The 26,363-nt window shown below is 43.7% G+C and overlaps 1 protein-coding gene across 2 annotated transcripts in view; it reads right to left on the bottom strand.

Annotated features, from left to right (window-relative positions):
* PLPP1 (phospholipid phosphatase 1) overlaps positions 1–26,363 on the bottom strand; it is a 138,045-nt gene that overhangs the window by 47,829 nt on the left and 63,853 nt on the right. The window contains exons 2-3 of one of the 2 annotated variants that reach the window (XM_089688081.1): positions 22,155–22,306; positions 573–853 (exon numbers count right to left, since the gene is read on the bottom strand). In XM_089688081.1, the coding sequence (XP_089544207.1) occupies positions 573–853; positions 22,155–22,306 (433 nt within the window). The remainder of the gene's footprint in view (positions 1–572; positions 854–22,154; positions 22,307–26,363) is intronic. The other variant, XM_089688080.1, reaches the window with a different exon arrangement.

Here is a 26,363-nt window from a genome sequence, read left to right as displayed (position 1 = left end):
TAATGTACACACAACCACTACCAAGGGATACCTGCAACAGCAGACAGTTATTGTGCAGAAAACTACCTCTGAATTCATATGTGGAGCCCAACATCAGATATATGTATGGACCAGTGTTAAGGGGCTTTCGGCTTGTGTCTATGACATCAGTTTAAGACACTTCTGAGATCATTCACCCTAAGTTCACATCTGTGTGGGTGGTGCCGCTGCAGATCCGCACGAAAACCCGTGCACGCCGACCGCACTGGGAAACACAACAGTACTGGGAACCGAGGTTCCCCTGCGGGCTGCGTTTTCCAAAGGAGTGTAGAGACTTCTTTTCCTGCATGTCACGGGCACGGGAGTCCGTTCAAATGAATGAGCTCTCGTGCCCGTGCAAAACGCGGCCCGCACAGCCACATAGATGTGAACCGTGGATCAGAATTTATTGACTGGTGCCTGCAGCTGACCTGCATTTTACCTGTTTCAGGCAAGTTTTATAGACCCATTGACTTGTATGGGAATTAAAAATCCACCTGAGACTAACAAAAGCACGGTTCTACAGGCGCTATGTGGAAATACAATGCACTCACCGGGCCTCGCTGGACTTCACAGGATCCCCTTCACAGGCAAAGTTCACAATGTAGCCGGCACTGCAGTTGATCTTGGACCAATTGGGTTTGCAAACATCCAGAAAGTGAGGCCTGAGGCGACCTATAGTGTACTTGGCGATATCTGTCAGTGACTGGCTTACGGCGGCTCCAAAGATGAAAGTCCCGATGGCTTTGTAAAGGGTTGCCACATACTGATTCCTGATAAAGCCATTAGACTGCACCTGATTATAATATACCGACAATGCCTCTCCTAAAATGATCTGCAGGAAGAAGAAAGACACGGGTTAACAATGCTACCACTGCAAAATCTCGACATACAGCCTTACATTCAATAAGATCTGGTACAAGCCAATCCAATATGTCTGAATACATTCACCACAGGACAATTTAGGGATAAAGAATCTCTATATTTATAGAAGTGCATGAAACTACACAACCTGCACTGAATGCACTCCAACACTGCATATTCTAGAAAACAAAATTCACCGTAAAAGTTTCAAGAACATAGAGAACCTGTACATTGCCTATGGGAAATAAATATTCCAATACTGCGGAAGTGATGCATTTCACTAGGCCGCGCATCTAGTGCATTCAGCACAAAGGTTTAACCACTTGCCCTCCAGAGGATTTACCCCCCTTCCTGACCAGGCCATTTTCTGCGTTATGGCGCTGCTTTACTGCAACTGACAATTGCACAGTCATGCAATGCTGCACCCAGATGAAATTTATTTTCATTTCTTCATCCCACAAATACAGCTTTCTTTCGGTGGTATTTGATCACCTGTGCGTTTTTTTCTTATTTTGCGCTATAAAAAAAAAAACCTGACAATTCTGAGAAAAAAAAAAACTTTTTACATTCATCTATTAAACATGCAGCGTTGCATGACTGTGCAATTGTCAGTTAAAAGTAACGCAGCGCCGTAACACAAAAAATGGCCTGGTCAGGAAGGGGGGTAAATCCTCTGGAGGGCAAGTAGTTAAATTAGCCTCAGAACCTGTGTAATTAATACATGTTCAGGTTTAAAAGGGATGAGGTGACAACCCTAGCTCAAACAATATCAACAACATGACCCAAGTAAGTTGACCACCACAGATATAATTACAGACACTAGTGTTTAGACATTGATGGAAGAACATGTGTACCTGCCAGAGGCTACATATTATACACGGTTACATATTTGTCATTGTGTAATCAGAATGAGATTTTACACATATCTCTCTACGGAGTTTCAACTAGCAAGTTTAACAAGCAGGCCCTGATGTGTGATAACATATTAAACATTCCTGAGAGATCACTTTTACCTCCTAAATGGTTAGGTTATTTCCTCGTCTTTAAACTTTCGCAGTCATATAGACTTCCTTCATGGTGCAATTAGCAGTGTTGCTTCAGCTGTTGAAAATAATTCTACACTACATACATCAGGCCCCTAAATGATTCGAAAATACATTTGGAATTTATTTTTGTACTTAAATAGTTAAAGTGATGATAGACCTTTGTTTTTGCAAGCCCTTTCAGCAGCTGATGTAATCACTTTCTGAGTATTCAGCGTCTTCATCTTATATTCATTGTCTATGTTCTGGTATGAGCTGGGTGCCATGATTGTCAACCCAAGTATTCTGTTTCAGGATGGCTTCTCTTTCTCTTGCAGCATCACTTGCATGTAGGGGATACAGTTGTGTCTTCCTACATTGTGTGCATCAATAGAAACATACAGCTCCATAGCCTAGGATGGGAAGGCACTCCCCTGCTCCTCCCTCCTCATCCCCCTCCCTTCTTTAAACTATCAGACTGACCAGATACTGCACTCTCCAATCTGTCTTGGAAGTTCAGGGAAGCAGCACCAAGAGCTGTAAACTGCAAGAGCTGGGGTAATAACTAACAAAATGGTTTACTGGGGGATGTGTTAAACTAAAAAAAAAAACAAACAAAAAAAAACGGAAAGTATAATACTACCGTATTTTTCGCTCCATAAGACGCACTTTTTTCCCCCAAAAAAGGGGGGAAAATGTCAGTGCGTCTTATGGAGCGAATATAGAGCGGCCGGTCCGGTATTTCCACTGCCGCCGTGTCAGAATACCGGGCCGGCCGCTCAGCTCTGCAGTGGGACCTTACCTGTCCCTCTATCCAGCGGCGCGCTGTCTTCCCGGCTTCTGTAGTGTCCGTGACAGCCGGGTCCCAAGTGCGCATGCGCAAGAAGCAGTGCTCTTTGTGAATGGTAAGGCGGTACCTGGGACACATGACAGATCCCAGAAGCCGCCGGACCAATCACAAAGCGCAGCGCTTCTCGCGCATGCGCACTGGGCATCCGGCTGTCCGACGAGCGCCCACACTACAGAAGCCGGGAAGACAGCGTGCGGCTGGATAGAGGAACAGGTAAGATAAAAAAAAACTCTGCGGAAGTAAGAGCGAGTACCTGTCAAATTCAGGTACCTGCTCCCCCCCCCTCCCCAAAGGTCAGCAGTCATCTCCTGTACTGTTCGCAGTCTCTGGTCATCTCCTGTACTGTGTCCGCAGTCTCTGGTCATCCCTGCGCTGTCCGCAGTCTCTGGTCATCCCTGCGCTGTCCGCAGTCTCTGGTCATCCCTGCGCTGTCCGCAGTCTCTGGTCATCCCTGCGCTGTCCGCAGTCTCTGGTCATCCCTGCGCTGTCCGCAGTCTCTGGTCATCCCTGCGCTGTCCGCAGTCTCTGGTCATCCCTGCGCTGTCCGCAGTCTCTGGTCATCCCTGCGCTGTCCGCAGTCTCTGGTCATCCCTGCGCTGTCCGCAGTCTCTGGTCATCCCTGCGCTGTCCGCAGTCTCTGGTCATCCCTGCGCTGTCCGCAGTCTCTGGTCATCCCTGCGCTGTCCGCAGTCTCTGGTCATCCCTGCGCTGTCCGCAGTCTCTGGTCATCCCTGCGCTGTCCGCAGTCTCTGGTCATCCCTGCGCTGTCCGCAGTCTCCGGTCATCCCCTGTGCTGTCCGCAGTCTCTGGTCATCCCCTGTGCTGTCCGCAGTCTCTGGTCATCCCTGCGCTGTCCGCAGTCTCTGGTCATCCCTGCGCTGTCCGCAGTCTCTGGTCATCCCTGCGCTGTCCGCAGTCTCTGGTCATCCCTGCGCTGTCCGCAGTCTCTGGTCATCCCTGCGCTGTCCGCAGTCTCCGGTCATCCCCTGTGCTGTCCGCAGTCTCTGGTCATCCCCTGTGCTGTCCGCAGTCTCTGGTCATCCCTGTGCTGTCCGCAGTCTCTGGTCATCCCTGTGCTGTCCGCAGTCTCTGGTCATCCCTGCGCTGTCCGCAGTCACTGGTCATCCCTGTACTGTCCGCAGTCACTGGTCATCCCTGCGCTGTCCGCAGTCTCTGGTCGTCTCCTGTACTATGTCTGCAGTCCATTAGTTCAGAATTGTTTTTCCTGTTTTCTGCCTCTAAAACCTAGGTGCGTCTTATGGTCAGGTGCGTCTTATGGAGCGAAAAATACGGTAATTTGATTTCATATTCCTTAACCAATCCTTACATTAGCAAGAGAATGCCGATTCGCCACCCCCAAAACAGATTCTATTCTATTGTGGGCTCAGTTGTGATGGTATGTAATGTATATAATCTGGAAAAACAGACTAATATTATATTAGAGCACATGCCCACATATTAGGACATGTAAATATACAATGCACCAATCATCCTGCATTTAACCTCATGGAGTAATAATTGCATTAGTATTTGGGTTTATTCACATTTTCACAGACACATTCACTTACTTCGGTTTAATAGGTGTATATGGAGTTTGCCAAGGTAATAGCTGGGTTTGCATTTCACTTTATTTTAAGTGCTGCACGGTTTTGAGAAATGCAGTTAAAACATCCTCTACAATACCAGTAGTCCAAAAATATTTGCCTGCACGGATTTGTGAATTTCAGTACAAGCAGCAACACAGCTCTATACAAAAGCTGTAGGCAGATATTAAATTTTAAAAATATATATCATATAATGCAGGGCTTGACAAATCCCAGGTGCCAAGTTGCCATGGCAACTAGAAATTGTGTCCTGGTGCCTGAGCTTTTGTCAACTATCCACTGTCAGACAATGAGATGCCCCTTCACTGATCCAGGGATTTGAAATCCCTACGGCTTAAAGGATAAGATCACCTTTGGGAATGTTACATGTTCCACCCAATTTTAGGTTGGAACATATTCTCATAGCTGCAGCCGTGCCCGCCGCCCCCCCTCCCTCTGACAGATAGTACAGGGAAGCTTCCCCCCGTACTGTCAGATTTGAAAACAGCACGGCCGTCGGCTTTAGCAGCCTTAGCAGCTGTGAACTTGTAGTTTTCATGAACTACCACGGCGCTGTGGAGAATCAAGGTAGTTCATTGAAGCTTCCAGTCAGAATAGCTTCTTGCTCGTTCATCCCATATGGAAAGCAGATATTCTGACAGGTCTGCAGGAGACCTGCATGTCACCAGCGATCTACTGATCCTTGCTGCAATGCTGCAAAAAAAATGTGCATTTATTATTTTTTCAGAAAGGTGAGCTTATCCTTTAATGTCTTATTCGTACCCCTCAGTGTATGGACAAGAGGCTAATTGGTCAGCACTGTCACATGGACCGCGCTAACCAATCAGAATCTATCTAGCTCGTTCTGTCAGTGCTGGGAGGAGAGGGGAGGAGAGGTGAGGTGGCATCCCGAGGCTTGACAGTGGGGGGATCTCGGGACGCTGGTACAGCAGGACCTACCTTCCTTTCTTAATACTGTGTATGGAGGTTTTCCATTTGCCTATTTATCCTATTGGTTGAACTATATTGATCTGTGCCTTTTTTCAACCTATATACCAAAGCCTGTCCTCCTATGAACAGCAGCACTGTGAAAGAGGGACAGCACTCTATTGCTGCATGCAGTGCTTTAGTCTAACAAGCTAATACAGAAGGGAAGAGCCCTGGAACCATCAGGCTGGGGTGGGATCCGGACCAGGCTGTAGTCTGCAAAGAGGTCCAGGAGCTGTCTGCACTATCCAGAAGGGGTGTCTGGATCACAAGGCTGGTTGATGGGGATAAAACAATTCATGTTTACAAACGTTTGCATTTAGACGCGTTTTTTTGACAGGTCCATATCCAGATGCTGTCCAGAGCCTTTTTTCTTCATCAAAAATGCATGCAAAGCCTTTTCCATGTATTCAAAAAGGACCTAGTACACCAGCACAGTCAGTTCCAGGTTTCGCGTGAAGCAAAAAATGGTAGAACGTGCCGCATTATGCTCATGATGGGATCCATAGTGAATACAACCAGAAAAGACAGGTCATCTCAACACATACTGCTCTCCCTGCTTCTGCTCTCTCTATTTCTCTCAAAATGTCTGAAATAGTTAATTATTTACCATTTTTCAGTGCATTCTGGGCATTTGGGAAGGTCTCCTAAGGTTATCTTTTAAAAACGCTTCTAAACACAAATGCGCATAAAAGGCAGTATACAGACGCAGCTAAACTGACTTTTTTAACCTACGTTTTCTAGCAGTCAGTTTCCAGTGGTCAGAAGAGTTTTCCAAATGCCCTGTGTACATAAGCTCTTATTCTATGCAAGGAAGGAAAAGATAAAACCTATTTCCTTTGTGCACCAATTATTTCCCAGTGTTGGCATATTGAGAAGGATGTAATCTGATTATTTCACCACTTCCTAGGCAGAGTTAAAGAAATAAACCATTACAGTACAAAGAGACAGGAGAGGACTGCAATTCAATGCTTCTTTCAGCCAGCAGAGAACTACCAGCTGGGGGATATCTACTGCTATCCGCAGATAAATGTTCGTCAAGTGATCCACCTAAAAACAGAAGCACACGGTTGCAATCTTCTATCATCCAATGGTACTTTAACTGGCATTCTTTTTATTCTACCTAGGGAAAAACAAAACTACTATCAGATCACAAATCCAATGCTGGGAAAATAAACTGTGCACAAACTTGTTTCATCTCTTCCTTCCTGGAGCTATATAAATCAAGGAGAAAAATAAAACCAAGAACAAGTTTGAAAGGCCAGAAAACTCCAGTAAACTTACAGAATATCAAATTGTGCTCACTCAGCAATTTTCTTTTCAGTGCCTGTGCTGAAGTTTACGAATTACACTGCCTTGAAAAACTATTCATACCCCATGACATTTTCCACATTTTGTCATGTTGCTGTATTTTATTGGGATTTTATGTGATAGACTAACACAAAGAGGCACATAATTGTGAAGTGGAAGGAAGATGATAAATGGTTTTCAAACTTTTTTTACAAATAAATCTGTGAAAAGTGTAGCATGCATTTGTGTTCAGCCCCCCCCCCGGAGTCAATACTTTGTAGAACCACCTTTCACTGACATTACAGCTGCAAGTCTTTTTTGGGATGTCTCTACCAACTTTGCACATCTAGAGAGGAACATTTTTGACCATTCTTCTTTGGAAAATAGCTCAAGCTCTGTCAGATTGGATGGCGAGCATCTGTGAAAAGCAATTTTCTAGTCTTGCCACAGATTCACAATTGGATTTAGGTCTGGACTTTGACTGGGCCATTCTAACACCTGGATATGCGATGATCTAAACCATTCCATTGTAGCTCTGGCTGCATGTTTAGGGTCGTTGTCCTGCTGGAAGGTGAACCTGTGCCCCAGTCTCAAGCCTTTTGCAGACTAACAGGTTTTCCTGATTGCCCTGTATTTGGCTCCATCCATCTTCTCATCAACTGTGACCAGCTTCCTTGTCCCTGCTGAAGAAAAGCATCCCCACAACATGATGCTGCCACCACCATGTTTCACGGTGGGGATGGTGTGTGCAGTGTTAGTTTTCTGCCACACATAGAGTTTTGCTTTTAGGCAAAAAAGTTCAATTTTGGTCTCATCTAACCAGAGCACCTTCTTCCACATGTTTGCTGTGTCCCCCACATGGCTTCTCGCAAACTGCAAATGGGACTTCTTATGGCTTTCTTTCAACAATGACTTTCTTCTTGCCACGCTTCCATAAAGGCCAGATTTGTGGAGTGCACAACTAATAGTTGTCCTGTGGGCAGATTCTCCCACCTGAGTTGTGGATCTCTGCAGCTCTCCTTGCCCGGCCTGTCAGTTTTGGTGGATGGACTTTTCTTGGTAGGTTTTCAGTTGTGCAATACTCTTTCCATTTTTGGAAGATGGATTGAACAGTGCTTCGTGAGATGTTCAGATGTATGTGAGATGTATCAGAGTAAAGGGGGCTGAATACAAATGCACGCCACACTTTTCAGATATTTGTAAAAAACATTGAAAACCTTTTATCATTTTCCTTCCACTTCACAATTGTGTGCCACTTTGTGTTGGTCTATCACATAAAATCCCAATAAAATACATTTACATGTTTGGTTGTAACATGACAACATGTGGAAAATTTCAAGGGGTATGAATACTTTATCAAGACACTGTGCTTCCCAGCAGGTGTGTACATCTGAAATGATGGCACAACGAGGGATTTTTTTAAAATCTTTTTTCTCGAGACAGTGGTGCAGTACACAAAAACAAAATCCCCAAAGTGAACCAAATGAATTGCATATAAACACACACGCAAATACTACACTAGGGTTTTTCACTTGGCCCCCTCCCTGACCCCCCACCCAGGCACAAGACTCCTGACAGAGTTAAGGCACATTCAGGTCCACCTAGCCAAAAAGGTCAGACAAACCCCACTCCTCAATCTGTCAAAGCCAATCAATGAATACTGGGTGGGAGGCTCTCCCAAGGTGAGCCCCCCTCCCCCCCTAAAGCAGGGAGGAAGGAACCCAATGGCCACATATCCTCCCCCTAGAAAAGGATAGACTTGGCAGTCCCAAACCCTACAATCCTGAGTGACACAAAAAAGTGAAAGCAACAAACACATGCAGTAAAAAAAAGTGAACGACAAAAAAAACATGCAGAAAAAATAAGGTACCAATGTACTCCAGGACATTGGGACATTTTTTTTTTTTACTAAGCCACAATGCCTAGCCAGTCTCAGCTAAAAGGCCTAACCTATGAGGCATTGTACAGAAAAAGGTTGTGGTGCTGTGGCAGAGTGTATTTTTTCACAGTGGGGTCTCATGCACCTAGCAATACTCAGAGCACCCGGGGGACACTCAGCAATGCGGGCTCTCTGTCCTTTGTAGTTCCTGGCCAGACCAAGCAGCACTGTTCAAATCAGGAGATACTGGCCCCTCAGAATCCCCCACTCTAGGGAAGTACTACTGACCCACATTTTACATGGAGCATGCTCAATTCAGATACCTTCCCATGGGGAGGTCCCTCAGGACAACCATCATACCAGCAGGGATACTATACAGTCAGCCATCCCAGCCAGAAGGATGGAATGATGGTGAAGCACCCCTACTGGATACAAATAAGAACAGACACTACACTTGGTCTTAACCAGAAGCCAAGAAGCGATGGCACAATGTGGGATGGGAAAGCAGTGACTGGACTGTAGGATGAAATTGCATTGCAATGTCCAATCTATGTCCTCAACACACAAGACAGAATTGGTTTTCCTTTTGGCTTCAAGCCTAAGATTTCATGGCACATAACCTCTGCTACCAAAGAGTATAGCCACACACAAGATGTAGACCCAGGATTGTGCGTACTGCAAACTAGTTCCTGAATTTTGTATTTGTCCTATTTTACTGCTGCTAGGCACATGGGCCCTTTAAAATCACAGTGCACACTCACTTGGAATTAATCACAGTACAGTAACATGCCTCATTCACATAAATACTAGGCAAGCAAATAGAATCCATTCCTTTGCTTAAAATAAACCTGACAGAATTACAGAGACCATCATCGCTAACCTCTGATATCAATACTAAGCCAATGTCTCCAATAAGCTAAGCATATTAAAAAAAGAAAAAAAAAAAAATCAGGAGGTCCTGATCTGTATACGTTATCTTGGGCAGCCTCAAAGTACTGAAGCAAAAGACTCACCATGGCAGCCAGGCAATTGGCATTTTGTAAGGGAGAGCCTCTAGGTTTTAGAAACCCTTTAACAAAAGTAGAAATTCTCCAAGCCCTGGAGAGTGCCTGGCCCCCAGAGACAGCTTTTCTTTAGAAAGAACATTCTGTGGAGCTGCATATTTCCATCTGCTTCTTGACAACCTTCCCGGGCTGGAATTATCCTTTATAGACTCTTGATGCTGGGAAAGATTTCTTCAAGTCTTTGTCAGAACTGCTGGCAAGACCATTCTTTTCTCTGCACGTGTCTGACAGAGAGATGAGGAGGAATCTCACAGAAGAGAAGTCTTGTTAGCCAGAATTTTCCTGCTGCCAAGATGACTATTTGTTTCAGTTATACAGTGAAAACTGTCCACGTAAGACACCAGGGCAGACAACAGGTTTGCTTCGACTTGACTCTCCCCACTTGCCATCCTTTGGCTTCACCCCAATCCCCCCTACCCCACAATTCTCTACCTAAACTGGAAGGAAGCCCTGTGACTATTGGTCAGCAAGGCAGCTGGTGTGGGTTGTGGTGCAGGCAGTGCCAATGTGCCTATTCTAGAACTTTAAACTATTCACTTTCTTTTAATTCATTTTATTGAAATGTCACAGTGACCTTTCATAAAGTTCTATTGGCCAACTGCACTGCACTGAGAAAAAATGGGGAGTTAGGAATCAGCAATGTATAGTGTTGATGATTGTTCCATCGATTCCCCCATCCACGATCAACTGAAGGAATGGAGGAATATGCCCTGCTGGCTATTGTGATAGCAAGAATACCCGAACAGTGGCTAAATCTGATTGGATGGGGCCTTTGTTTGGCTATCAATGTGACCTTTGCTTGGCTGTCGGCTTCTTCGATTTGCAGAAGGAAACAGCACAAATTTCCGGATTGCCGGATTTAGTACAATCAAACGTTATTTTCTAGTTTTGGATAGAATGGAAAAGCGGTAAAAATTCTGTGAGGTCCTGTCTGTGACCCCATTGGCAAGATTTTCCGATTTCCTATGACATTCCTAGACATCAGCCCTAGTTATAACCCTTCCTTGCGCTGTAGGTGGTTCAACTGTCCAATTAATAAATATTTCCCATAACATTCTATCCTGGTTGAGGTTTGGCTTTATAGCTACTTTTTTTATTTCCAGTATTTACTGTATTTAGAACATATTAAAGACTATTTGGAGCCATTGATGGTCATTTTTTTTTTATACAGTTTGCCTACTGCCCATGTAAAACAAAATGTATTTGCCCTAGTGGCCAGAATGGCAGCTCTGATGCTGTTCCGTCCTCTATGAGCCCCTACAAAGATGCCATAGTCAACTCCTAAAAAGTAATTCCTGACATTTAGGCCGCTTTTACATTCCTCAGTTAAAAAAAAACACATCAATGATGCATATGTGTTTTTGCCTCAGTGTGTTGTGTTTTTGATGGTTTTTTTTTTTTTTTTTATACATTTGCGGTTTTCCTCCATATTGCTGGATTGGATGAAGAAGCACTTCCCACAGGTGCATGGCATCTTTGATGTATCTTTGCCTTGTTTTTCACGATTTCAATAGCTAGGTGTGTTTTTGGTGCTTTTTTTTTTACTGCCAAAGACATTACCCATGCTTTTTATTCCTAATGGCAATGCTTGCTGCATTTTTGGTGCAGTTTTTATTTTTACTGCACCAAACATGCACCAAAAATGCAGCAAGCAGGACTTTTAAAAATGCAATGTGACCAATGTGAAAAGCTCCACTGGATTTAAAGGGAAGCATTTTTTTTTTTTTTTTAACTGAACAACTACTGAAAAAACTGATCAGTGTGAAAGCAGCTTAAACCGTTACCATCTGCCAAGCTGGAGCAAACTGGCCATTTCTACGCTTGGTTACCAAAGCCATTACCCATGCTCCTTATTCTGAATGTCAATGATTGCGTCCCTTTAACCCTCCGAGTACCGTAAGGTTTTGGAACGCCAAAAGAATCAATTTTTTTGTTTTTAAAGTTCGTACACTTCAGTTGCTCCAACTAAGCAATTTCATGAAATATTTGGCAAAAAGCTAGATCCATTTGTTGTTTGTTGATAAGAACTAATATTTTGACTCAAACCAAAAAAAGTTTTAAGTTCTTAATCAGATGATACACGCAATTACAAACATGGGACAAATACATCCCTTGGTCCTCAAAGGGTTAAAGTTTTATCCTTGTGGCTTGTACACAACTGTAGACTTTTCTAGGGGAAAAAAAAAAAAAAAAAATCAGAGTACTAGTGACTGTTCTCAATCACTGCAAGCATTTCTTCCCAAGCATTTTATTTAGTGTCACGTTCCCATTTTATTAGACACAGATTTGATGCCAATGGCAGTTTCCCTGTCAGCATGTTAAACCCTTGTTGACACAGCCTGGCAGCACATGGCCTCTTCCCGGGGTCTAACTACAGGTTCCAGATAGTAGAAAACTGGCTTGCTTCTTGCAAAGTGAAGGCGATGAGTGAGCAACATTACAATCCACTAAACATACAGGATTTAACAAGCTTTTTCCCCCCTTTAGCATATGAGGTGGAACCACAGAGCCCCCCCCCCATAGACCATGAATACTAGTGGTAGAGCCAGTTGTACCCCTGCCAATCAACTTTTCAAAAATGGATCCCTCAGCAGCTTTGAAGCTACTACTGGCTCACAGCTGTTCTGATTTTGGTGCAATGATTCAAGCAGAGCTGTTACACCAAATGTTTGGAGGCCGGACTGATCACACTGGAAAAACCACATAGATCCACGCATGGCAGAAGCCTAGGAGATGCCCACAGGCTCATCACAAACTGTTCGATCATTGGGGTATGGTTACGGTAATGCAGGGGTTTTCCAGCTAACAGATTAGAGATGGAAACCCCCTAAAATATACTTTTAATGACATTCTCAGATGTCCATGAAATAGAATGGACGATATTAAGACTTGACAGTAAAGCAGGAAGCAACATCTTCATACAAACGTTTCATTCAGCCTGGTCATCTACTGCGGTTTTAAAATTTGAACTCTAGCCAAAACTTTGTGTGTGTGTGCAATAGAATGAGGAAAAAGTTCAATCCTCTATCAAGATTTTACTGTTGCTGTGACCTCCATTAGATGCATTTCCATCTACTTCCTGTTTTGTTGTCAGAACAAAAAGTGAGTTGAAATCTCTCTAACTGGAACACAATAAAACAAATTGGAAATGTTTAGAACCTCTGTCAAGTTTTTAAAGTGTTACTAATCTCACAACAGTAAAATCAGTCTGTATATTTATTATTTGTTTATTACATCGAGTTTATATAGCGTCAAAGGGTTTGCTCAGCGCTGTACAATAGGGGGGACAATACATGGCACAGTACAAAAACAGACAGCGTACGAGGGGTAAGAGGGCCCTACTCTTTCAAGCTTACAATCTAGGAGAGAGGGGGTAGTGGAACAATAGGAAGTGGCTGAGGGGAATGAAGTGGCTGAGGGGGATGAAGTGGTGGGAGGAATGAGGGAGGATGGCCGTTAGGTGAGGGTGGGGTAGGCTTCCCTGAAGAGATGGGTTTTGAGGGAGCGCCTGAATGTGGGGAGGGAAGGCGACAGTCGGATGGATTGGGGCAGTGAGTTCCAGAGGACAGGGGAGGACCTGGAGAAGTCCTGCAGTCGTGCATGGGAGGAGGAGACCAGGGAGCAGGATAGAAGGAGGTCCTGTGAGGAGCGAAGGGTACGGGTAGGGTGGTACTTGGGGATCAGGTTGGTGAGGTAGTCAGGGGCAGTGTTATGAACGGCTTTGTAGGTCAGGATTAGAAGTTTAAATTTGATGCGTTGGGCAATCGGGAGCCAGTGGAGGGAGAGGCAGAGGGGGGTGGCAGAGGTGGAGCGGGTGGTGAGGTGGATGAGTCTGGCCGCTGAGTTCAGGATGGTCTGGAGCGGGGAGAGCCTGCACTTGGGCAGGCCAATGAGAAGAGAGTTGCAGTAGTCAAGGCGTGAGATGATGAGGGAGTGTACAAGAAGTTTCGTGGTGTCTGGAGTGAGGAAGGCACGTATCTTGGCAATATTGCGGAGATGGATCCTGCAGGTGTTTGCAAGAGATTGACATGAGGGAGGAAGGAGAGGTTCGAGTCAAGAATGTTTGCAGTAAATCGTGTTTGTTATACTCACTGTGGAACCTAAGGGGTTAACACTCCACATTGATAAAAAAGGCTGTTTGATCCTGTCTTCTCTGACCCTCTCCTTCTTCCACAGCCTCCAATCCATCTTTTGATAGTACAGGTGTCACTCTGCACATGCTCAGTTGGGTGTATATTGCTAGAGAGGCTTTTTTTTTGTTTGTGGGAGGGTGCATGTGATCAGCACAGGACTAATCAGCACTGTCTAGAGAGGGTCAGGGGTCATGCAGCCTCACAGGATGGTCAGAGGAGAATGAAAACTCCTTCTACAAGATTAACCAGTGCTCACCTGGAAACTGATAGAAGTCACAAGACTGCTCTAACTGCTGATGAGAAAAGGTATTTAGTAGTTTATATTTACTAAAATAACTGCATTTCCATGTTCTGTGTACTGTGGGAGACCAGATATAGTGAATGCAGGGTCCTGGGTTTAAGAACACTTTAAATATTTCCACTTAAGTAATTTCTCCTCACTTTCTGCTCTGGCGACAGCTGTCACCAAAAAATGAGGGCAAAGTGAGGGACCCAGAAAGTAAAAATAACCTGACAGAGGTTTTAACCCTTCCCCACATTATCCAAAGCTTTTGGAAGGGCGTTCCAGCTTTAGGAGTCTAAAACGGCAACTAACATTGAAGAGGCTACACAGCGAAATAAAATGGTGCCATGGCAGATGTTGCAGAGGTAATAGCTGCCATTGGGTTCATGGCTCCGGAACAGTCCAGCTCAAGTCCTGATTTAGGCATGCTCATCTCTCTTCCCCTGACTGTATAAGGAAACATTATCACTGCGTGTTTATCAGAAGAGGGTTCATGCCTGCTGTAAATCTATGAAACAGATCCCTCTACGTAGAGCACTCTTAAGTCTTTAACCCCTTGGCGCCGACGCCTCCCGGCCCTTTAAGGGTTCCAGAAGTCAGGAGGCGGGGGGGGGGGTTTAGGGTCATGTGACCTCTGTGATTCGCTGCCACGGCGGTGACATGATCGGGAAAGGTCCCGATCGAAAGAGGAGATCGGGACCATTCCGTGAGTACCGAACATGTGTGCTGGGAGCGTGCTCTCAGCACGTTTTTTTTTTTTAATAGAACGCAAATATGTGGCTGCTCGAAGTCTAGGCCCAGACGCCGGGAGGCCACACATTTGTGTTTGGCCGGCACCAAGAGGTTAAATTACAGAAACACCATCAATATTCCCATCAGCCAAACATCATGGGGGAGATTTACTACAGCCAGCCATACATGGGACGATTTTGGAACAATTTTTTGTTTGAAAATCGGACATAAGAATAATCGGACGATTTTCACTCTGTTAGTGGGGCAATGGCACCAGCCGATTTTCATGGTTCCTCCCCATTTAGTTTATCGGGCATGCTGGAAAATCATGAAGAACAACCGATTTTTGAAATTCGTGGTGGCACCATCGGATTACAGAACGAACTTTTTGATTTTCGATCAAAAAAACATTCGGAATTCGACCCATGTATGGCCTGCTTAAAACTGGAGCACTCAGAATTTGCTGCATCTGTGCATGTCAGCCAATCAGCTTGTAACTTCAGCTTGTTCAATTAAACTTTGACAATAAAACCTGGAAGCTGATCTGCACAGCTGCAAAAGATTGTACTCTCTCAAGTTTTAGTAACTATCCCCCAGCGAGACAGTCTGCCTAGATAACATGAGGGAGCATGGGATCAATTTTTACTAAAAATAATCATGTATTTTGGTAATGATGACATGTGCCCTAATGATTCATGTGAAATGTTTATTTTAATGATAGATCCACTTTCATTTAAAGCTGATAGCTGACTACTACAGTCATAACCCCACAGCAAATGACAGGATCCTTAACAAATCCTCAATTCATGAAGGTTTATATGTTCACTGTGCACAAGGCTTTTATCCACACCACCTTCCCTCCCATCTGGAAACTGGGAGCAGAAAGGCCATCTTGAGAATGAGAGCCAAACGGAGGGCCCGACATTATACCTACAAGGCTCTCCGCTTATCCCGGCATGGTGAGGATGCTGAGAGCGCAGGGCAGGCTGGGCATGTGTAGGTATGCAACATCACCAGAAAAACATGCAAACAATCTGACAGAGTTTTGAGAACTTGGATACTATGTAAGAATTTCACTGGGAAGTTTAGTTCTGCTTTAATGTAAGGAATGTCCCATCTGAATAGCATAGTGAGACAGCTCATCAGGATCACCTTTCTACATTTCAACTCCTATTGTTTGTTTGATTTTTTTTTTTTTACCTGTGCAGCCTGATTTCATTGTTCAGATAGTGTGCGCCAACAAGGTATAAACATTAAAAGGACAACTACATGTTTAAACAATCCCAACTGTTCCCCTCTGGATGCTCTCTACACCCCCTCTTAACTCAGTTCAGCAATGGACTCATTAACCGTAGCCTACACTCACTGGCCCTCCAGTCTTTTTAGCCAGCAGGGTTTCACTGTTACCCACGTGTGATCTATTCTCTATAGCAGGGGTGTCAAACTGGCATCCCTCCAGCTGTTGCCAAACTACAAGTCCCATGAAGCATTGCAAGATTGACAGTTACAAGCACGACTCTCAAAGGCAGAGGCATGATGGGACTTGTAGTTTTGCAACAGCTGGAGGGCCATCAGTTTGACACCCCTGATCTATAGGGACTAATGGGAAATCTGTGTCCCTGCAGACTTGGTGCCCAACTGGCTGAGGAGAGGTCTAGAGGGATGCCTGGTGTAGGCTTCATCTTGTAGATCAGGCCTCCTGGTCTTTTTAGCCAGCAGGGTTTCACTGTTACCCATGTGTGGTCTAGTCTCTAAGCACGGGTGTCAAACTGGCGTCCCTCCAGCTGTTGCCAAACTACAAGTCCCACGAGGCATTGCAAGATTGACAGTTACAAGCATGACTCTCAAAGACAAAGGCATGATGGGACTTGTAGTTTCACAAAAGCTGGAGGGCCGCCAGTTTGACACCCCTGCTCTTTAGGGACTAATGGGAAATCTGTATCCCTGCAGACTTGGTGCCCTACTGGCTGAGGAGATGACTAGAGGTATGCCTGGTGTAGGCTTCATCTTGTAGATCGGACCTCCTATAAGTTTTAGATAGCTAGCATAGGAAAGGAGAGGGGATTGGTTACAATTAAGTGAATTAAATGTATAGTTATGCTTTACATTTCTTAGAATTGTATAGCCCAAATCAATTCAAAATGAATTTCATGACGAGATGAAACCCCTATTAGTTCACCTGCTCCATCATAAGGGCTCATTCACGTGGGGCAGCCCTGTTCTTATGGCAAGGTTGTCCACCATTGAGACATATCATGAACAGCCCCTATAGGAATAAATGAAGATTTTCCATGCATGCACAGAAGAAAAATAAAAAAAATGTTGCTCGGCTGGGAGATCTTGCTGTGGTGGCTGTGTAGGCTCCCAGTTGGACCTGCACCCAGGCTATACACAACAAAGTATTTACATATTCTAAACAAGTAAAAGGATTTTAAAGCACTCATTAACCTGTGTAGCTATATGCACTGTGGGGAAATTCATCTTCATATTTCCCAATAAAATCTCATTTTCTTTTACAATGAGAGCAGAACTTGGCACCATGCCAGTCCTAATATAAAACACACAGAAGGTGTTTCCAACCAAGCCTTGTTCAACCAGGGTTCTGTGGAACCCAGGGGCAGACCGACAACTCATGGGGCCCCCGGGCAATAGGGGATCATGGGGCCCCTGTGTCCTTGCCCAAACTCAAAAAAGCCTATGAAAAAAAAAGGTACCAGGGGCATCTCATGGGGCCCCCTTCTGACCCTAGGCCCTCGGGCAGTGCCAGAGTTTCCAAATGGTCAGTCCCTGGGTTTCACCAGTGTTTGCTATGGCCTCAGGCACAGAAATAAAAAAAAAAAAAAAGAAAAAAGAAAAGAAAAAAAACGCAGATCTTACAGGCCTTCAATGTTTTTTTTCAGCCTGTGAAAGCACCCCTATGCAATTACGTGTGTCCACGCACACAGATATTTACAGCCATATTCAGAGAGGACGGCTTACAGACACAAAAAAAAACAAAACTCAAAAGGCGCATTCCGGAGGGAGTTTGAAGAGCAGAAAAACGCAAAATGCACCTAAACATGTCTAAACGTGAGATTCGGCTAGGGTTTGAGAATTGATGTATTCCAATGGATGGAATGAATTAATATTCTGCCAAATAGAATGCAGTAATGCTCAAACCTCTGAAAGCGTCAAAATTCGGCTTTTTCCACGTTTTCAATCAGCTGGTTCCTGCCAGGAGTGCTGGTGTTCAGGACTTTCAACATTTATTCTCATGTTAAAAATAAAAAGGTGACAAAAGGCTGTTCTAGGCTGCTGGAAAGGAACTGAAACCAACGTTCAAGTCTTTGTGATCTTTGAGGATCTTCTGGAATTAAATTCCTTCACAGTACAAATAGAAAGAGAAGTCAGAGAGGGTTCATTTTAATGTTTTTACTGCTTGCTAAGAATATGTAAATACTTTAATGTCCGTAGTCTGGGCACAGGCGCGCCTTTGGAGGAAGCATTTAAAGCGGTAATATACCAATAACCAAATATTTAATATATTGCCGCTTACCAGTCATTAGATGTGGGGGCTGCATTTGTTTTCTTTTAGGCTTTTTTCCCCCTCTGACAGCTGCATTGTTAGGTAGCCCATAGAGGAGTCCATTCTTTTTCGTTCAACCAACGAGTAATTGACTTGATTCCCCCAACACACATACTATGTAGATGGAGGAATACTTCCCTCTGAACTAGTGTTCTCTGACAGTGGGGAGATTTCCTCGCTGTCAGAATACACTGATCAGAATTGCAGGCTATAGTCTGCAGAGCTGAGCGAGCTGGGAAAATACAACAGAGTGGTTATATGGAAGATCTACTTCTGTAAACCTCCCTGCCCATACATGTATCAAAAATCAATCCATCTATGACCAACTTTAATCTGGAGGGATTAGATGTACTAGCAGATTTACAAACACTAACAAATTGAAGCCAAACTCCAGTACACATTGCAGTTACAGCAACAGTTTTTTTTCTTGTGAGATAAAGGTTTTCCATGAATAAATAACAGCTGATCATTGTACGCCCCTGTCAGTATTAGGGCTCGTTCACACTTGACTAAATTACGAACGCTTAACAAATGCTCCTATAGCATTAGTATGGGCAGTAGACAGGCGCTAATGAGCTTTAGTATGGACGTTAGCCTGGTGTTTTACAAGCGTTAAAAACGCTCCCCAAACGCCCTATGCGCTGTTTTGACGCCTTTTAAAATTGCACCACAAATGTCTGTAATAAACAGTTTCAGGAGCCTCAACATAGACTTCAATGGGAAGTGCTGAAAGGCTTCAATCACCTCTAGACTCAACATAAGGCTTCAATTTTGAAGCAACGAGACGCTTACACATGTTTTGATAATGTGCACAGCACTGTGTGCTGTCTATAGTATCATTTGCATAGGCATTTGAGGAGCGGTTAAAATGCCCCTCAAACGCCTGCTTTCAATGCCAATGGCCTTATATCACACTCGCCTCCAGGACTTCTCCAGAGCCTATCCCATCCTCTGGAACTCCCTACCAGAATATGTCCGGTATGCCCCCAACCTGTCTGCCTTTAGGCGATCTTTGAAAACTTACTCATTCAGGGAAGCCTACCCCACCTCCACCTAAGAACTGTACTTGAAATCACCTCCACCAGATCATCCCCCGCAGCTTTCACCTTTTGTACTACCTCCCCCTTCCTTTAGATTGTAAGCTCCACGAGCCGGGGCCCTCCTATTCCTTCTGTACTGAAATGTATTGTAATTGTAGTGTCTCCCTTATATTTTAAAGCGCTGCGCAAGCTGTTGGCACAATATATCCTGAATAATAACAACAATAATAATAATAATAATAATAATAATATGGTTTGTCTCAACACTCTTAACTGATAGATTTGCAGGAGAGCTTGTTCTGTCGAAAAACACTTACCAGCCAGATCACCAGGAGAAAATAAAAGAAATAAAGCTTAAAAAAGAAAACTAATGCAGCCATCACATCTAAGAATTAGTAAGCTGCAATATAATAAAATGTTTGCTTTCAGGTTTAATATCACTTTATATACTATAATAATATCACCACTAACTTGGGACAGATAGATGTGCCTATTACTAAGGATGCGCTTCCAGCTTAGTACCATTGAACAGTAACTTCTATGACTAACTGGAAATCTGTACTTACTGAAAATACATCACAATTTACCTTAAAGCCTAAGCGAACTTTAAGTTTAAATCGTCCAAAAATATTCCAAATGCATCAAAACAAAAAGCCGTGCAAAGTCTTACAGTTCATTTTCTTTAGAAGATATCCACAGCCGGAGTAGAAAAGCCTGTCCCCTGCCAATGTGCTGCAGAGAAGGACCCTCTCTCTGTGTGGAAGCAGTGATCTCTCTGCATGGACCTGACAAGCCCACTTCTGAGTCTGAGATACAGCAGTCAAAATCAGCAAGGAGCATGAGCTTAACCCCTTGCCTACCAGGCACTTTTACCCCCCCCCCCTTTCCTGCCCAGGCAATTTTCAGCTTTCAGTGCTATAGCACTTTGAATGAGAATTGTGACACTGTACCCATATGAAATTTTTATTCTCTCTTTTCACTGAAATAGAGCTTTCTTTTGGTGGTATTTAAATCACCACTGGGTTTTTTTTATTTTTTGCACTATAAAAACGAAAAAGAAGCAAATAATTTGCAAAATTTTATAATAGAAAAAAAGAAAAACTTTTTAAACAGGTAATTTTGCTCCTTCACTTATGTGCATTGATGAGGCTGCACTGATGGGGCGGCTCTGGTGGGAAATGATGATGAGGCACTGATGATGCTGCACTGATAGGTGGCAATAATGGGCAGTGATAGGCATTTTTGGGGCTGCACTGATAATCAGGGGCCTGATAATCAGTGCAGATGTCCTTTGAGACACTTGCCAGTTAGCAGCAGCAGTAATGTGCCGCTGATAACCGGAAACTGTATTTACTTTGTGATCAGCTGTGTCATTGGATACAGCTGATCATGTGGTAAAAGGCCGCTGTGATTGGCCTTTTATCTTGTCATGTGAGCAGCTGTGTCCCAGAACTGGACAAAACGCGCTGTAGTGGTTACTAAACCCACAAACAGTAAAATCAGTCTGTATATGCAGTAAAGCATGCTTTGTATACTCACTGTGGAACCTAAGGGTTTAATCCTCCGCATTGTGTAAAAAGGATGTTTAATCCTGTCTTCTCTGATCCTCCCCTTGTTCCACTGTCCCCAACTCATCTCCTGATAGAACAGAGCCTTGGGGACATGCTGCACATGCTCAGTTTGGTATGTATTGCTAGAGTTTATTTTTTCTTGGGAGAGTGCATGTGATCAGCACAGGGCCAATCAGAACTGTCCTGACAGAGGGTCAGGGGTCCTGCAGTCTCACAGGACAGTGGGAAGAGAATAAAAACGCCTCCTACAAGATTAAGCAGTGCTCAGTTGGACACTAAAAGAAGTCACAAGACTGCTCTGACATCTGATGAGAAAAGGTGTTTAGCAGTTTAAATTTAATTCTCATGTTCTATGTACTGTGAGAGACCAGATATAGAGAATGCAGGGACATGGGTTTAGTAACACTTTAACTGATTGCAGAACCATAGGCTGACAAAAGGTGAGCACATCAGACCTCTACAGAGAGACCACTGCTTCCCCACAGGAAGCAAGCATCCTTAATTAAAAGCATGTCCCCTTCTAGTAGGGAACATGCTTTTATATTTAGGTTGGGTCTGCTTTCCAAACCCCCCCCCCCCCCAAAAAAAAAAACCCACAAACTGATACTTTGTACACCTTTTGTTTTGATGCAACTTAAAACTGAAGTAGACCTTACTGACCCTAAAGGAAAAAAATAAAATCATAAATACACTTTTGGTCTTTAAATTAAGGCTACTTTCACACTGATCTGCCGCAACAACACAGCAAAAAACGCATAGACGTTTTTACCACGCTTTTGCCATGCTAAGCGTTTTTTAAATTTTTTTTTTTTTTTGTTAGGAGGACACGTAACTTAAAAACTGCACCAAAAACACTTCTCAGAGGCATTTTTGAGGTGCTTTTCAGGTGTTTTATAGACGCTTTTCCATTGCTTTCAATATGAAGAGGCGTTTTTAGGGTGTTTTTTTTTTTTTTTTAACTTGCCAAACATGCCCCAAAGATGCTGCAAGCAGGAGCTTTTATACCACAAGTGCAACGCCTCAGTGTGAAATCATACATAGATATACATTCACATACATAGGGAAGCATTTTTCTTGAGCTTTTCAAGCGCTTTTTTTAACACAAAAACGCTTCAAAAACTCCTCAGGGTGAAAGTAGCCCAACTGTTTACATCAAGGGCCTTTCCAGAATACGGTCATTCTGTAGATTTGCAACAAAAGTCCACTGAAAAGAAAGCAGACACCAGTCAAAGGGCCCCTGAGATGAAGAAAGAAAGAATGGTTAAGCACTTACAATAATAATACTGAGCGGTATCACTATGGCCGCTAACAACTGATAAGAAATTGTGTCTTCTTTGTACGGGTAGCGGATGGAATCGTCGTTACAGAAAAATCCACGCTGGAAAGAGCTATGCTTCAAATTGAGAATTGCAAAAGGCAATCCGGCTAGCAAAAGGAAGAGAGATATGTGTTAATACTGGCAAGGGGCAATGGCACAAACACAATGAAACATTGAGGTGATGAGAGAGGATTAGCCAGGAAAGAAGCAGAGAAAGTGGGAAGCAAAAACAGGAAACATTAGAATAATAGAAGGCCGTATTGTGGAGCATGCTTCACGTCTATGACAGAGTGACCATCCCAGACGGATTTGTAAGGCAGCAAGAGGAAGGATTACAGTGAACAAATAAGTAGCACATGCATGAATTATTTCTCAGATTTACAAAAGGTAATGAATGCAAACCATAGTCATTAAAGTGAACCTGGCGGAAAACATTTATACTCATAGGCCTCATTACAACTGGGACAGAAGTTCAGGCCCTTTCTAAGCCCCGGTTCACATATATTATTATTATACAGGATTTATATAGCGCCAACAGTTTGCTCAGCGCTGTACAATATAATATATATGTGGCTGTGCGGGCCACGTTTTGCGCTGGCACAAGAGCCCATTTATTTGAATGGAATCCCGTGCCCCAGGACACGCAGGGAAGAAGTTCCTGCACTTCTTTGGAAATCGCAGCCCGCATGGGAACCTCAGTTCCCAGTGTGCTTGTGATTTCCAGTGTGGGCGGCGTGCCATTAGAATTAATGGCACCCGCCCGCAGGTCTGCATTCTTCTGTGTGGGTGGTGCGGCTGCATAGATTTTTGTGCAGATCCACAGCGGCACCACCCGCACATATGTGAACCAAGTCTAAAACCTGGGCCATGGGGATCAGATTTAGGGCAAAAGCCTCATACACACAATGAGAATATTGGACGAATGATCGTCCGTTTTTTGTGTTTTTTTTTTTTTTGCATGCTAAAAAAAAAAAAAAAATCAATGTTACTAAATTTGCAAAAATGCTTGTAAGACAGAATCCAATTTCAGAAGTGATGTGTCGTATTGTACATTTTCATTTCTGAGCATGCGCGGTCTGTCACTTGATTTCTTTTCATACAAATACTATACTAATTATGTGAAAACCTCCGTTCTGTTACAAGAGAAAAATTTTCATGCTTGTCCGTTCGGATATTTTCACATGAACGGTTGTGATTGGCTCTCAAAAGCTGTGTACTAATGAAAAGATTATCAGATGATCACTCCAAATGCATTTTATCTTTTTTTGGCCAATTTTCTCATCATGTGTACCAGGCATAACACAGGTACTTGCAAGCATTACAAAGTTCTTGTACTTTAGTAAAAGTATGGCAAAAAAGTTTAGACCAGGAGTCGGAAACCCCAGTCAATTGTTGCAGATGCTGATGTGCCCTCCGGCTGCTCAGTCCCACTGGACAGTTCTGCCTACCCACAGAACTCACCCAGCATCACCTCCTGCAGCCACTAGATGCCAGTGACTTGAGAGCAGCAGGTTAGTCCAGATGAACTCCCTGGAAAAGACTTGTTTTCAATCAGTGGGACGCTTAGTGACCGATAATTTCTAAGGATATTTGGTACACAATATTTCTAATCACTCATGGCCAGTGGTGAGTAAAGAGCATCACTGTTCTAAAAAAAACTCTCCTGACCCATGTACTCTGCATTACTTACTCCTGACCCCTGCACTCTGCATTACTTACTCCTGACCCCTGCACTCTGCATTACTTACTCCTGACCCCTGCACTCTGCATTACTTACTCCTGACCCCTGCACTCTGCATTACTTACTCCTGACCCCTGCACTCTGCATTACTTACTCCTGACCCCTGCACTCTGCATTACTTACTCCTGACCCCTGCACTCTGCATTACTTACTCCTGACCCCTGCACTCTGCATTACTCCTGACCCCTGCACTCTGCATTACTCCTGACCCCTGCACTCTGCATTACTTCTGACCCCTGCACTCTGCATTACTTACTCCTGACCCCTGCACTCTGCATTACTCCTGACCCCTGCACTCTGCATTACTCCTGACCCCTGCACTCTGCATTACTCCTGACCCCTGCACTCTGCATTACTCCTGACCCCTGCACTCTGCATTACTTCTGACCCCTGCACTCTGCATTACTTCTGACCCCTGCACTCAGTGTTGCATACTACTGACTCCAGAACTCTGTATTACTTATTCCTGACCCCCTTTTACTAACTGTAGCAAAAATGTATACTGCTCTGACAGGGCCATCCAAGTCTAGCCAGCCAAGCCAAACCCAGCCCAGACAGAGCTCAGCGTAGCCAGGCAGGCCAGAACATATGGCATCCTGTATCAGACTTAGGGAAACTAATTACTCTCTAGACGTGAAAAAAAATTATGAAAGAATGTAAATGCCAAGCTTCTCAGAGAAGTTAAATAAAAAAAAGTAGAATAGGTTTATATATATATATATATATATATATATATATATATATATATATATATATATAGTTTCCATTAGGGATGCAACTATACCGAGTATTTTCAGGAGTACTGGTGAAAATGCTCCCGATACTGGAAACCGTTACTTTGCAGTGCGATCTGCATCGATACAAACTGCACTGCAAAGAGCATGCGCTTTGATCAGGAATGCGATTTCTGTCCAAAATCGCATGCGGTTTCCCCACTGCTCCTGTGTGAACCCAGGCTCATCATAGTTCGGAGTTCACACAGGAGCAGTGCAGGGAGGTTTCCCTCAGCGGATAGTGGGTGTTCGGGGATGTATACTATGCTTGCAAATTCAAGTCACATGCTATTCTTTGCTATGCAATTTGCATCAATACATTTTGTATTGACGCAAATCACACCTCATAGTATCGGTATTTGTACTCGCCGATTAAAAAAAAAAAAAAAAAAAAAGGAAGGGCATCAGTGCATCTCCAGCAGTCAACAATATAATAAAAATATATAATAAAAAGGTTTTTGGTTTCCAGCAATGTTCTTTTAATTGTACACTGAGCCATGCTTTTCCCTGAAGCTGTGTTCTCTTCCTCTGCTGGCTGTTTTTCTTTCACATTGTTCCCAGCCCCCTCTATGAACTACAATACACATTCACGTATGGAGAAATAGTGGGGGTCTGTAGTCCACAGACACAGCTAGGAACAACCTAACTAATAGCTGTCCTAGAGTGACACCACTGTTTCTCCATAGATACTGTACAGTGAATGAGCATAAAAGAGTCACCCTAGGACTGGAAGTATGTTACTGGCAGGATCACTAGGTGAAAATAAATTCAAAACAAAAGGCCCCACATCTAAGGACTGTGAAGCTACAATATTCTCTTTATTAGAGGCTGGAGCCATTAAGGGCTCATGCACATGGAAGTCACAAGCCTGGAAACCACACCATCATGACCCATTGCTTTCAGAAGCATTCAGAAAAAAAAAAAAAAAAAAAAAAAAAAAAGAAGAAGGATAGATGCTTAAGCTACAATTCAGCTTTAAGATGCGTTTCCTGTACACCAGTGGTCTCCAAACTGTGGTCCTTTGTCTGCCCTTGGGACACCATTCCTCTCACTGACACCAACAATGGGGCACTGCTCCTTCCATTGATACCAGTGATGGAGCACTATTCCTCCCAATGACACCATGGATGGGGCACTGTCCCTTCTAATGACACCACTCATGGGGCAGTATTCTTCCAAAAACAAATGATGGGGCACTATTCCCACTTCCATTGACCAGGGGTGCCATTTTTTTTTGGTTTGTTTTTTTACTGCCACTGACCACTAAGTCAGAAGCATGGCTTATTCCCAATGATGTTGGGGCATTTTCTACTCCCAGGGGCCCACAGTCCGGCCCCCCTAATGTCTGAAGTACAGTAATTGGCCCCTTGTCTAGAGACCCCTGCTATACACCCATGTGCAATTAATCAGCACTAGTTACTTGTATATTTGTTTGATTTTCACAATGTAATTGTACCACACTTCATACATTCCCATGTCATGGCCAGATGCCACACAAATATTAAATGCCAGAGATGTAAAACTCATGAAGCCTGAATACAGAAATAAATATATAGACTGCCTTTGCCAAGCTCTCCTTTAGAAAGTTTGCTATGGGCATTGCAGCTGTACTTTTCCTTCATAAATCAGAAGCCAAGCCCACTTTGCATT

The sequence above is a fragment of the Staurois parvus genome, unplaced genomic scaffold, assembly GCF_062004578.1.
Source record: "Staurois parvus isolate SC_StPar_1 unplaced genomic scaffold, SC_StPar_1.0 ptg000445l, whole genome shotgun sequence".
In the NCBI taxonomy this organism is placed as follows: domain Eukaryota; kingdom Metazoa; phylum Chordata; class Amphibia; order Anura; family Ranidae; genus Staurois; species Staurois parvus.
Note: the sequence above shows the minus strand (reverse complement) of the source record. Positions and strands in the feature narration are given on the sequence as shown.